Genomic DNA, 13594 nt, shown 5'->3' with positions numbered 1-13594 from the left:
TGTAATATGAAAAATGAACCACAGCACCACTTCCTGTACCACAGAGCATAAAAACCTGTATGCCTGACAGATGTTAACAGATTCTCTACTTTTATTTTACCTTCAAATTATTTGAATTGCCTACTTTTTAGGTGACTCACTTCCCTCTTCTACTTTTAAAATTACCTACTGGTATATTTCCCCTCATTTTTCTACTTCTTGTTCCAGACAGAATAAAGATGAAATAAATAATTGAAGATTAAGTTAACATATAGAGATTAATGTCATACTCTAACAACACAATAATAATTCGGTACTGGTAATGCCAAGCCCAGTACACAGCAGACCCTCGATAACAAAGTTGTCTGAATAAGAACTTTTTTTTTAAAGATTTTATTTATTTTTTTGACAGAGAGAGACACAGGGAGAGAGGGAACACAGGTAAAGGAAGTGGAAGAGGGAGAAGCAGGCTTCCTGCTGAGCAGGAAGCCCGATGCGGACTCGATCCCAGGACCCTGGGATTGACTGAGCCACCCAGGCGCCCCTGAATAAGAACTTAATTTTGAACTTCTGTAACACTATTTTTATCCTTCTTAGGGCACATACCACTTTGAATAAATTTAAGTTACTTGAGGGTTAAGTCTATATTTTATTTCCCTGGATATTGACACATTAAAGAAAAAGTTAAACAAGATCTTAGTTTAGAGGTCATTTCTTCCTTGATTCAAACAGTTGCCACCAGAAGCTGCAGCACACACATATATACTTTATATATGAAAAGACTCTTACCGTGATACATATCCAGAATTTTTAATGTCATTCCAGCTACTGTCCTTAGCTTCTCCACTGACAGAGTCATATTTACTTTCAGTTTGACACTGAGTTTCAGATTCCTTCCTTTGCTGATAAGGTGGGGGAAAAAAAATCACTGTCAAAGCTGAATTGAAGTTAGCTAACAATCTTAAGCTATAAAATAACATTTAAAAAGTAAGTAATATGGATAAAAAGAAAAGTATTCTAAGAACACAGAATACAGCATTTCCCTTGTCCATGGGAAGTGAGATGGGATGGGTGAAGGCCAGATGGGAACAAGTTGAGGAGTGAAGGGCTGGTAAGTCAGGAGAGACGAGAGGATGGGCGACAATGACTTCATGGTGAAACTTAAGTAAATGTCCCCTCAGCCCCCACCACATACACACTTTCTCCCAACACTCTGAAATACATTAAATTCTAAAAAATGTCTTACTCTGTGAGGATGGGGATGGAAAAGTCTACGCACAATAAAAGTTGTTGCTATGATACAAAACAGAATAGTTCCAACTATTTCTTTCCACCAGTGTAAGAGGAGAACAGGATCCTTTTTGCGAATGTTCTTGTTGTAACTTGGGTTCTCGAGAAATCGGACTGAGATCTGTGTGCTCCGTTTGCTCCTCTCCCTCTTGTAGTAAGGTAGATAATAACCATTATCTTCAAAAACAGACATTAAAAGATTTTTTTTTTAAAGATAAACCAATACAGGTCCACTTTTAATTGTTAAAAATTATCTATTTTCCTATCACTTCTATTACTAATTCCTTTTATTAAAGTTTCATCTCTAACACTTTTCTTTTTTTTTTTTTTAAGATTTTATTTATTTATTTGACAGAGAGAGACATAGCGAGAGAGGGAACACAAGCAGGGGGAGTGGGAGAGGGAGAAGCAGGCCTCCTGCAGAGCAGGGAGCCCGCGGGGCTCGATCCCAGGATCCTGGGGTCATGACCTGAGCCGAATGCAGACGCATAAGGACTGAGCCACCCAGGCGCCCCTTCTTTAACACTTTTCAATAGCCTCATTATCCTATTTTTTTCTTTTTTCCTACACAAACATATTTTCCTTTATTCCATAAGCATCACAGATTTTCTTTTTACTGAATAATAAGACTAGAAAAAAACCTTAAGGTTTTTTTAAGGTTTTAAGGTAATAAATAGGGCCACCCTATTTATTACCTCTTTATTTTTTTTAAAGATTTTATTTATTTATTTGACAGAAAGAGACACAGCGAGAGCAGGAACACAAGCAGCCAGAGTGGGAGAGGGAGAAGCAGGCTTCCCGTGGAGCAGGGAGCCCGATGTGGGGCTCGATCCCAGGACCCTGGGATCATGACCTGAGCCGAAGGCAGACGCTTAATGACTAAGCCACCCAGGCACCCCTTATTACCTCTTTAATAATCCAATTCTTTAAATGCAAGAAAGAATTAGACAGTACTCAATCTTCCTTCAAGGTTTTTAAGCTTTACTCTCATTTGGCATAAATAAAATACAAATTTTACCATAAATTATTCTTGGCAAACTCAGAAGAAAACATCTCCAACAGTCTCCTTGGTTCATTTCAAGCTGTCAAAATGAGGTTGTCCTGAAAGCAGCCTGCCTGTTTGGCTTCTATTTTGTACCATGTGGACCGACTATACAATTCTCTCTTACCTTGTATTTTGATTGGAATCAGATAAAGACTGTTGCTTCTAGGTCAGAGCCCTCTGTTTTTTTCAATTTAAATTTTACAATAACTTCCCAGTGCTAGCATCTAGGGTGAATGGTGAGGAGTCTGTTTTTGTCTAATGCAGATTTGACAATTTTTTTTATATCTAACTATTCAAAGTCCTTTCATATCTGAATACATCCTAACTTTAAATACCCAGGAATGGGGCGCCTGGGTGGCTCAGTTGGTTAGGCGACTGCCTTCAGCTCAAGTCATGATCCTAGAGTCCCGGGATCGAGTCCCGCATCGGGCTCCCTGCTCGGCGGGGAGTCTGTTTCTCCCTCTGACCCTCCCCTCTCTCATGTGCTCTCTCTCTCTCAAGTAAATAAATAAAATCTTTAAAAATAAATAAATAAATACATACATACCCAGGAATGTATTTCCTGTCAAATTTTACCTACTCTTGACTTTTGCACTAATTTCCCTTGTTGGAGGACAAAATTAAAATCCCCTCATTCTATAGCATTTTCATAACCTATTTTCTTCATTATACAGGCTGATATTATACAGATTATATTAAATAGGCTGATAACTAAATGAAAGCTAATTACAAGAATTAATGCTTACTGAACACTTACTATTTGCCAGACACAGTGCTAGTTAACACTATATGTGCATTATCTCATTTAGACCTCATAACAACCCAATAAATAAATATCAGGATTACTATCCTTGCTTTACAGATGAAGGAACCAAGATGCAGTGAAATTAGGTGTGCCCAACCTAGTATGTGGCAAAACTGAGATTTGAACTCTGGCAATCTAACTTTGGAACTTGCACCTTTGGCCACCATTCATACTATTCCTCCGAAGATATTTTCTACCTTCCAAAAACTACCTTTCATTTGAATTCTACTAATTAATTTCAAATTAATAAATAAACTAAAAGGAAAAATAAAACAGCATTTTCAATACAAGCTTCATCACACTTACCATATGGGTATTGCAAGATGGAAAGGGCGCCATTACTGTACTCTTCATGAGAAAATTTATCGTTACTAAGACATTTGTCAAATTCATCAGACCCTACCAAGACAGGAGTTCTGGAAGGAGAATCTAAAAGCAAATGGTAAAATCTTAACTGTTGAGACTTCAGTGACAATGCATGTACCTCATTAATTCAAAAAATAGATATTCAACCACAGTTCTGTTTAAATATGTTAAGTAAATGGCTTACGGTTCTTCCCCCTTGAAAAGCAGTCTTGTAAAGAAGATGAGTCGTTTAAACAAGTAATTAAAATAGGATGTGACATATGTGATAAAAAACACATACAAGCCATGGAAAGATAACTGAAGGAAGTAGGTGGCCTACTATTTGAATTCAACTCATTTAAATGTCTCAAAGAATATGATGTAATAACCAGATGTTTCATAAATATTCTTAAGAAATGTTTTTTATTAGAGAATAATAAAGGGAGAGAGAGAGAGAGAGAGCACATGAGCAAGCACAGGGGGATGGGCAGAGGGAGAGGGAGAGAGAGAATCTCAGGCAGGCTCCATGTCCAGCAAAGAGCCCAACGTGGGGCTTGATCCCACGACCCTGAGATCATGACCCAAGCCGAAATCAAGAGTTGGCCTTTCAATCAACTGAGCCACACAGGTGCCCCTGTTTCATAAATATTCTTAATATGTTAAGAGTTAAATGATACTTAGGTACAGTCAGTGAATGGTAAAGAGTGTATCTATGCTGTCTAGAGAAATATTTTATTAACACTGATTTCTTTAGGAGCAGCTGCTGTTTCAATGAAATCATGCTGTAAAAGATAATTATATTTTTCCTCAATAATATTACACCTCAATAATATTACAAAAGTTCATGATTCACTTACGAATTAAGGGTTTCCATTTGATTGTTGGCAAAGGCATAATTGCATACTCATTATTGACAGATTCCAAGGCCTTGGGACTTGTAGGAAACTTTTCTGAAATTCTGACTGATGACTGCAGATATAGCTGACCTCTGTACATTCCTGAGTCAAGGAGGACACTGTCAATTAGGTTTAGAATCAAGTACCAATGATTTTTTTCAAAAAGGTTCATTTTGATTTAATACAATTAGATTAATTTGTTATTTCTTCACGTGCTATGTAACTCTTTCCAAAGAAGAATCAAGCCTGAAGTGCTTGAATGCAACCTAAAGGTTATTTCACAAGAAATGGAAAGGAAAGTTATACATGAGTTATGCTGTTTCTCACTGAACAATAATTGTCAGTAATTACTGGAACACTTCCAGTAGGAAAGTTCAAAGAAAAAAAATCACTGCACACTTATAAAACTGACAGTTTAGATGAAGTAACTTCCTTTTTAAGGAAAACAAAACGCCTGTAATTCCACAGATACTGCTAACACGCCAGTTAAATACTATCATAATACATGTGTGACATGTTATTCTTCCAAATTCTTGCATTTCATTGAGATTGAGGGGTGGGTGGCACATTGATAGAGCTTAAAGAATTTTGAGTATTTGACCACCAACACTAGTGCAAATAATGAGACTCAAAAGTCTGCAAATTTTATTTTGTAAAGGCCTCCAATTGCCCAGAAGCACACAAGAATTTGGTTACTATTTTTCAGATAAGTTGTAAAGATACATAGAAAAAAATAAACATAACTTTAAGAGGCGGGCAAATTGACATAGATGCAAATACAAATGTAGAAAGTTTTAGAATCTGAGGATAATTTACAGAATGCTGTATGATGGCAACATTTCTAAGCCTTTCTAATAGGGTCTCAGAGGAAAAGAATATGCCGTAGTAATTGAAAGTTTCAGAATTGGATAAATGGAAAAAAACAGCAGGAATGGAAACCAAAGTATAAATCTTAAGGGCAATCTAAGCCAGGGAATGTTTTGAGGAATTAAAACTGCTATAGGCATACCGGAGGTAGAAAGGAACAACGTAGGAATAAAACTTAAATGTCAATATGCCCTATCGCTAGATACGAGACATCTACTCACCCAGGTAAACGCTGTTTTCTGTGGCTCCTCGAGCAGCTTCTACAATGTCTTCTTCATCTTCTAACACTTCATTGTTAGATGCATAACTTGTATCATCAAAAAGACTGATGGGAATGACTTTTCCATCCTTAACCAACCAAGCAGATGCAATGGGGGTACAAAACTAAACAAAAATAGAAAAGAAATTTTACATAATTTCAAGCAGTATTTATGTAAATCAACTCCTAAAATGACATTTAAAAATCACAAAAAAATTTTTCCAGCTTTACAAGTATAATTGACAAATAAAAATGTATATATTTACAGTATACAATGCCATATTTTGACACATATATACATTATGAAATGATTAGCACAATCAAGCACCTGGGTGGCTCAGTCAGTTAGGCGTCTGCCTTTGGCTCGGGTCATGATCCCAGGGTGCTGGGATCGAGCCCCGCATCAGGCTCCCTGCTCAGTGGGAGCCCTCCCCCTGCTTGTGCTCCCTTGCTCTCTCTCTCTCTGTCGACTAAATAAATAAAATCTTAAAAAAAAAGATCTACCCTCCTCATTTCACAATGTTTTACAAATAAAAATTATCATGTTGTACACCTCAAATATATATAGTTTTTGTTTACCAATTATACCTCAACAGACAAGAAAAAAATTTTTTTTTTAAAGATCTACCCTTGGGGCACCTAGGTGGCTCAGTTGGTTAAGCATCCATCTGACTCTTGATCTCAGCTTAGGTCTTGATCTCAGGGTTGTGAGTTCAAGCCCTGCATTGAGATCTACTCTCATCAAATTTCAAGTATACAATATAGTATTCTTAACTATAGTCACCACACTGTATATTACATCTCCAGAACTTATTCACCCTGCATAACTGAAATCTTGTACCCTTTGACCAACATTTCTCCATTTCTCCTATCCCCCAGCCCCTAGCAACAACCATTCCACTCTCTGTTCTGTGAGTTCAACTTTTTTAAAATTCCACATGTAAGTAAGACCATACACTTTTTCTTTCTGTGCCTGGTTTATTTCATTTAGCATAATGTCCTCTAGGTTCATCCATGTTTTAGCAAATGACAGCATTTCCCTCATTAAGGCTGGATAATATTCCACTGCGTACATATACACACCCCATTTTCTTTATCCATTCATTTACTGATGGACACTTAGGCTCCTTCTATATCTTGACTACTGTGAATAATGATGCACTGAACATGGCAGTGCAGATATCTCCTTGAGATACTGATTTCACTTCCTTTGACTATCTTCCCAGAAACAGGATGGCTGGATCATAGGGTAGTTCTCTTTTTAATTTTTGAAAGCACCTCCATACTGTTTTCCACAGTGGCTGCACCACTTCATATCCCCACCAGCAGGGCACAAAGATAACAAACATCCTCACCAGCACTTGTTTTCTGTGGTCTTTTTCAGAAGAGCCACTCTAGCAGGTGTGGAGCTACACATATCTTAAAACATAGAGAACAGGCTGAGAATCCAAAATGACAGTTATTTCCCTCAACCCAGTAAGTCTGGTCAAACTAGGAAAGGAAAAAATGTATTTATAAATGCTCAGTGGTTTCAGGTACCTGGTATTCCCATTCCAGATGTCCTCCCTTCTTGCTAAACGCCATAACCTTCCAGTCAGCAACTGAGACCTTTATCACTGTGTCCATCATGGTGGCTTCCTGTTCTTCCACATCTGAAATAATTTTAGAACCTTCTTTGCTCCCACTGGGCTTTAAGGTGCTTTCAATAAATCCGGCTCTAGTTTCCATGTCTGGAATATACCGAAGTTCAAAGTGGCCAACACTGAAATTCCACCTTAAATTTACAAAGGTTTGTTTTAGAAATTTACACTTAAGTAAAGGGACCAAATAATAAAGAACCATTCTAGATTCAAGAAGCAAACACTAAAATTTTGTGATGAGAAAAAGAACTCAACATAATTTTCTGGAAGTGCTCTGCTGGTTTATGCCACAAGAGGGCATCACTTTGTTCTGGGCCTTTAGAAACAATGGTTCTACGTTGTAAAACAACAATGGCTATGGGACAGATTTTCCCTCAAAAATTAACAAATGTTCACATTTCCAAATCAGAACGATTTTCTCCAGACACATCAAAGTTACCTTAAAATGAGGGTAGCAGCAGTCTGCTTTATTAAAGTCTGGGCACATTTCATTCAAGTGCAGAGAAATTAATACATCCCAGTAAATCAATGGTACACAGCAAGTTGAATGCATCAATTTTATATTTATATGAAAACATAGCCCTGAAAGGCAATGTGACCCAGCGTACCAAGGCTGAAGGTCATACCACCTCAGTTCCAATCTGAGATCTCTCCTGAGATCTGGCAAGTCATTGAACCTTTCCTGAGTTTCAGTGTCCTCACCCATAAAGTGGCAATAATAATGTTTCCTCTATAATCAATATATAGAAAAATCACTTAGCTATTGACAGTATAATGACTTGTTACTTAGATATAAAATGGCTTAATAATTCTGATGTCTATTAAAAAAATATACTTAAGGAACATGGATCTTAGACCCCAGACTCTTCCTATTCTGGTAACTCAAAATTCTGTTAAGTTGGACATCTGTTCCTATTGGTGGCTGGACACCCAGCAGGCACCCAAATACTTGAGACAAAATCCCATCAGGATAAAGAAGGTCAGGTTGCCAGCAGATGCAAAGCCCTATTCATAGTTCGGTGAACACAGAAATATTTTCTTAACTGAGTTTGAGAAAACAGGAAGGAAACTGAATGATATTGCATCAGATTAGACAAAATCTGAAAGTCTGGTTCATTTTTAAAAGATAAAGATGAGATCTCCAATGATTTTTACTACAGACAAGTTAAAATTTAAAAAAGGTTTTAAAAAAAAATCAAGCATGTGATTTAGGATCAGCACATGTCATCTAATCATCTTACTTTTTAATCACATATTTAAATGTGAAAATTACATAATTCTTTATTTGAAAAGGGAAACAAGGCGTTCGACCAAATAAATTATACTTTAACACTTTAAGAAAATAGACTAATTAAAACATATTTTAAAATTGGGGTTGTCAAACACACTGTGAAATTACTTACTAGAGAGAACTACAGAGTCAGAGATGCAAGTTGAATTAAAGCACATTAACTTTGTCTTAAGAGTGCTCTGCATTCAAAGAAATTTGATCAGTGAGGTTTGCTATAGTCACTGTATGGGCCTTCTCCCGGTTACCAACTCCAGAGCTTATGGTGGGAGTTTTCAATTTGGACTTTTTTGATAATCATGAGACCATTTTTAATTTAGGGCCTAAGTTTCTCTTAAAAGAGTTGTATGTTTTTAGGACAAGAAAATAGTTCAGGAAATCTCCATAAAGAAAAATCTGATAAATTGGGGTTTTGCTGAACTTGTAATTATCAACAGCAGCATTCTCTGAATACATACTTCTCATTGCCACTGCGAGGTCCGACAGCTCTAACCGTTTTCTGGGAGCGTTGCAAAAGCAGGATGTCTTCTTGTTCCATATCATCATTATCCCATTGGCGACAACCCAAAGCTGAACAGATGTACCTCACCTGAAAAGACAGACAGAAATTTTGTGAAGAATACAAGTTATAGGAGATCAGAGACATTAAAAGAATCAATATAATTTATACAAAATTGAGATTTCTAAGTATTAAGAAGCATCGGTTAAACTATCAACTCCTAAAATGAGTTACTTAGAACCATAAAGAAAACAATAAGTATTTCGTTCAGGGAATGAATTTAAGGATTTAGAAAATTTTAGTTTTATTTGGGGGGTTTCCATGGAATACATGAAAAGAAACAGATAACCAGTTGTGATCTCCTAGCAATAATATCATTAATAAAATTCCAGGTGAATTAAAAAAAATTAGCCTCAGAGTTTCCATTTGATGGAAGTATTAGGTTTTTAAAGACTTAAACTTTTCCTAATAGCTATAGTATTTAAAAGTGCCTCCTTCAAAGAGCCAAGATGTTCATCAACAGATGAATGGATAAAGAAGATGTGGTATATATATACAATGGAATATTATGCAGCCATCAAAAATGAAATCTTGCCACTTGCAGCAACATGGATGGCACTAGAGGGTATCATGCTGAGCGAAATAAGTCAACCAGAGAAAGACATGTATCATATGATCTCACTGATATGAGGAATTCTTAATCTCAGGAAACAAACTGAGGGTTGCTGGAGTGGTGGGGGGGTGGGAGGGATGGGGTGGCTGGGTGATAGACATTGGGGAGGGTATGTGCCATGGTGAGCGCTGTGAATTGTGTAAGACTGATGAATCACAGACCTGTACCTCTGAAACAAATAATACATTATATGTTAAAAAAAAAAGGAAGATAGTAGGAAGGAAAAATGAAGGGGGGGAAATCAGAGGGGGAGACAAACCATGAGAGACTATGGACTCTGAGAAACAAACTGAGGATTCTAGAGGGGAGGGGGTTGGGGGGATGGGTTAGCCCAGTGATGGGTATTAAGGAGGGCACATACTGAATGGAGCACTGGGTGTTATACCCAAACAATGAATCATGGAACACTACATCAAAAACTAATGATGTAATGTATGGTGACTAACATAACATAATAAAATAAAATTAAAAAAAAAGTGCCTCCTTCAAATCTTCATTAGAAAGAAAAAGGAGGACTCTTAGCATGGTCTGAACTAAAATCCTCACAGAGAGTAGCGCACCTGCTAGAATACCAGAATTTTGTAGCAGCACATCAAATCAGAGAACCGGACGATTGGGTTCAATCTCACTGTTTTACAGATGAGAATACTGAAGGCAACGGAGGATCTCCCTGCCTCCTCAGTACAATGTGGATGCGGGCGGTGGGGAAGGCAGAGAAGCACCCGCAAGAGCAAGAGGGGGCTATTGGCCTAACATTCAGATAAGGAATCATTAACATTTGAAAAACCCAAGAGTCAAAAGATCATTTTTCTACTCTTCCTTGTTTTATTCTTAACTCTCTATATAAAATATTCACATATAAAGGTTAAGGGATTAAAATAAAAGATTTTAAAAAAAATTTTATTTTATTTTATTGCCCTCTTTAATACCCATCACCAGGCTAACCCATCCCCCCACCCACCTCCCCTCAGCTCTACCTCAGTTTGTTTCTCAGAGTCCATAGTCTCTCATGGTTTGTCTCCCTCTCTGATTTCCCCCCCTTCATTTTTCCCTTCCTACTATCTTCTTTTTTTTTTTTTTTAACATATAATGTATTATTTGTTTTAGAGGTACAGGTCTGTGATTCAACAGTCTTACACAATTCACAGCGCTCACCATAGCACATACTCTCCCCAACGTCCATCACCCAGCCACCCCATCCCTCCCACCCCCCACCACTCCAGCAACCCTCAGTTTGTTTCCTGAGATTAAGAATTCCTCATATCGGGGCACCTGGGGGGCTCAGTCACGAAGTGTCTGCCTTCGGCTCAGGTCATGATCCCAGGGTCCTGGGATCAAGCCCCGCATCGGGCTCCCTGCTCAGCGGGAAGCCTGCTTCTCTCTCTCCCACACCCTCTGCTTGTGTTCCCTCTCTCACTCTGTCTCTCTCTGTCAAATAAATAAATAAAATCTTTAAAAAAAAAAAGAATTCCTCATATCAGGGGCATCTGGGTGGCTCAGTCATTAAGCATCTGCCTTCAGCTCAGGTCATGGTCCCAGGGTCCTGGGATTGAGACCCGCATTGGGCTCCCTGCTCGGCAGGAAGCCTGCTTCTCCCTCTCCCACTCCCCCCACTTGTGTTCCTGCTGTCGCTATCTCTCTCTCTGTCAAATAAGTAAATAAAATCTTAAAAAAAAAAAAGAATTCCTCATATCAGTGAGATCATATGATACATGTTTTCCTCATTTCACTTAGCATAATACCCTCTAGTTGCAAATGACAAGATTCGTCTTTTTTGATGGCTATAAAGAACTTATCAAACTCAACACCCAAAGAACAAATAATCCAATCAAGAGATGGGCAGAAGACATGAACAAACATTTTTCCAAAGAAGACATTCAAATGGCCAACAGACACACAAAAAAGTGCTCGACATTGCTTGGCAGGGAAATCCAAATCAAAACCTCAAAGAGATACCACCTCACACCCGTCAAAATGGCTAAAATTAACAAGTCAGGGAACGACAGATGTTGGCGGGGATGTGGAGAAAGGGGAACCCTCCTACACTGTTGGTGGGAATGCAGCTGGTGCAACCACTCTGGAAAACTGTATGAAGGTTCCTCAAAAAGCTGAAAATAGAGCTACCATACCAACCCAGCAATTACTGGGTATTGCACTACTGGGTATTTACCCCAAAGATACAAATGTAGTGATCCAAAGGGGTATGTGCACCCCAACGTTTATAGCAGCAATGTCCACAATAGCCAAACTATGGAAAGAGCCACTATGTCCATCACCAGATGAATGGATAAAATAAAAGATTTTTACCTTTCTACAAAGGATGTTTTTAATTAATTATTCCTAATAAGAGATTTATAGTATAAGACCCAATCTTAGGAGCCCATTATAGTTATATCCTAAAAACTAACATTACAGAAAATCTAGGTCTTAATAGTATAACTTTACCATCAGACAGACCTAAGTCAAATCTAACCTCAGACGTTTCTGAACTTTTTTAGAGTCTCAGTTTTCTCATCTGTAAAATGAGTACAACTTTCCTCTTGGATTACAGGATCAAACTAGATAAATAAATTAGTAGCAAGTATTCTTATCGGGATTATTATTAATATTTGGAGGAGTCCTCATCTGTCCGAATGGAAACAAAAATGTGTGATCTTTAGGAATACTGTGACAATTTCAAAATAATGTATGTAAAATGCAACTGACACACACTAGACCTTATTTATTAATTCTCTTCCTCCTGCTATTCCTGGCTCTGCTGTTCCTTCTGTTGTCTTGGATACATTTAGTTTTCTTAATAATATTTTGCCCTTTCTACTTCATAATTCTTTTATTAAAACAAATGATATCCTTGAGGGACAAATAATAATAAACCTCAACCAGTAATAGTATAACTTAATAAATTATTTCTTCCATCCCTATTTATTCTGACTTCTCCCCAAATAATTCAACATTTTCACTCACCTTTCCACTGTATGCACTGAGTCCATATGTCGTGAGAGACTTTCCTCCAACCAAAACAACATCATCTCCAAATTTATAAGAAGATTCAAGAAGTGATTCAACTGTAAAAGGAACTGTTTCCATGCTCTCACGGTCCCGGTCCCACTGGAAGAGGTCTCCATCCAGAGAAGGGATGATCATCTTATTCCCAAATACCTAAAACAAAAGCTAACTTTTAAAGGGATAATCACTTTAGTATCTAAGAGCTGGAGTCTTGAGCCTGACATTCTCCAGCCTCCTTCTGAACAGGATGTGAAATGGTGTAGTTCATCAACCAAAAAACAATTTAAAACAACTGACAGTCTCTTCTGGGGCCTACATATAATATTCTAGTATGGTTTTTCTGAAACACTGTTTGCTATGGGTGTCCCATAATGATAAGTGAGCTGCCAAAAGAAAGTTTTGTGATCAAGTGAGTTCAAGAAGAGGTTATTACAGGAGTTCTTATAGCAATTACTATGCTAATGTACAGGGGCACGTGGGTGGCTCAGTTGGTTAAGTGTCTGACTCTTGATTTCAGCTCAGGTCATGATCTCATGATCATGATCTCAGGTCATCTCACAAGATGAAGCCTCACATTAGGCTCTGCTCTGGGCATGGATTCCGCTGAAGATTCTCTCCCTCCCTCTCCTTCTGCCCCTCCCCTCCCAACCTCCCCCGTGCTCTATTAAAAAAAAATGCTAATGTGCAATATGATTTTCTAGTAAAGGGATAGTATACGCAGTATCTCCCAGACCTATTTTATCCAGGGCAATTACTGTCACAGGCTCAGATCCATGGAAGACAGGTTGATTCAAGCGGTATCCCATCCTTTACTTACTTTCTCAAATCTGCTATGCGCCACAAGCCTGGGAACAAAGTTTACTGATTTTAGGCTCAAAGTTGTCCTTCCTTCTTTTATCAATGTGTATTGAGGGCCTACTACGTGTGGGCATGAGTATGCTGCTTGGGAGAGACCAGAGAGCAGAGCAAAACCAAACCAAACCAAACCAAAATAACTGCCCT

At 38.0% G+C, this 13594-nt stretch overlaps 1 protein-coding gene across 1 annotated transcript in view; it reads right to left on the bottom strand.

Annotated features, from left to right (window-relative positions):
• The window catches only part of EIF2AK3 (eukaryotic translation initiation factor 2 alpha kinase 3), a 68164-nt gene that overhangs the window by 21612 nt on the left and 32958 nt on the right, over window positions 1-13594 (bottom strand). Inside the window, exons 3-10 of the mRNA XM_025868227.2 lie at window positions 12551-12745; window positions 8873-9003; window positions 7026-7260; window positions 5449-5611; window positions 4322-4462; window positions 3426-3548; window positions 1226-1446; window positions 769-881 (exon numbers count right to left, since the gene is read on the bottom strand). Coding sequence (XP_025724012.1) covers window positions 769-881; window positions 1226-1446; window positions 3426-3548; window positions 4322-4462; window positions 5449-5611; window positions 7026-7260; window positions 8873-9003; window positions 12551-12745 — 1322 coding nt within the window. The remainder of the gene's footprint in view (window positions 1-768; window positions 882-1225; window positions 1447-3425; window positions 3549-4321; window positions 4463-5448; window positions 5612-7025; window positions 7261-8872; window positions 9004-12550; window positions 12746-13594) is intronic.

This window comes from Callorhinus ursinus, unplaced genomic scaffold (genome assembly GCF_003265705.2).
Source record: "Callorhinus ursinus isolate GAN/ISIS: 27379988/994484 unplaced genomic scaffold, GSC_fseal_2.0 scaffold10, whole genome shotgun sequence".
NCBI classification, from domain to species: Eukaryota; Metazoa; Chordata; class Mammalia; order Carnivora; family Otariidae; genus Callorhinus; species Callorhinus ursinus.
Note: the sequence above shows the minus strand (reverse complement) of the source record. Positions and strands in the feature narration are given on the sequence as shown.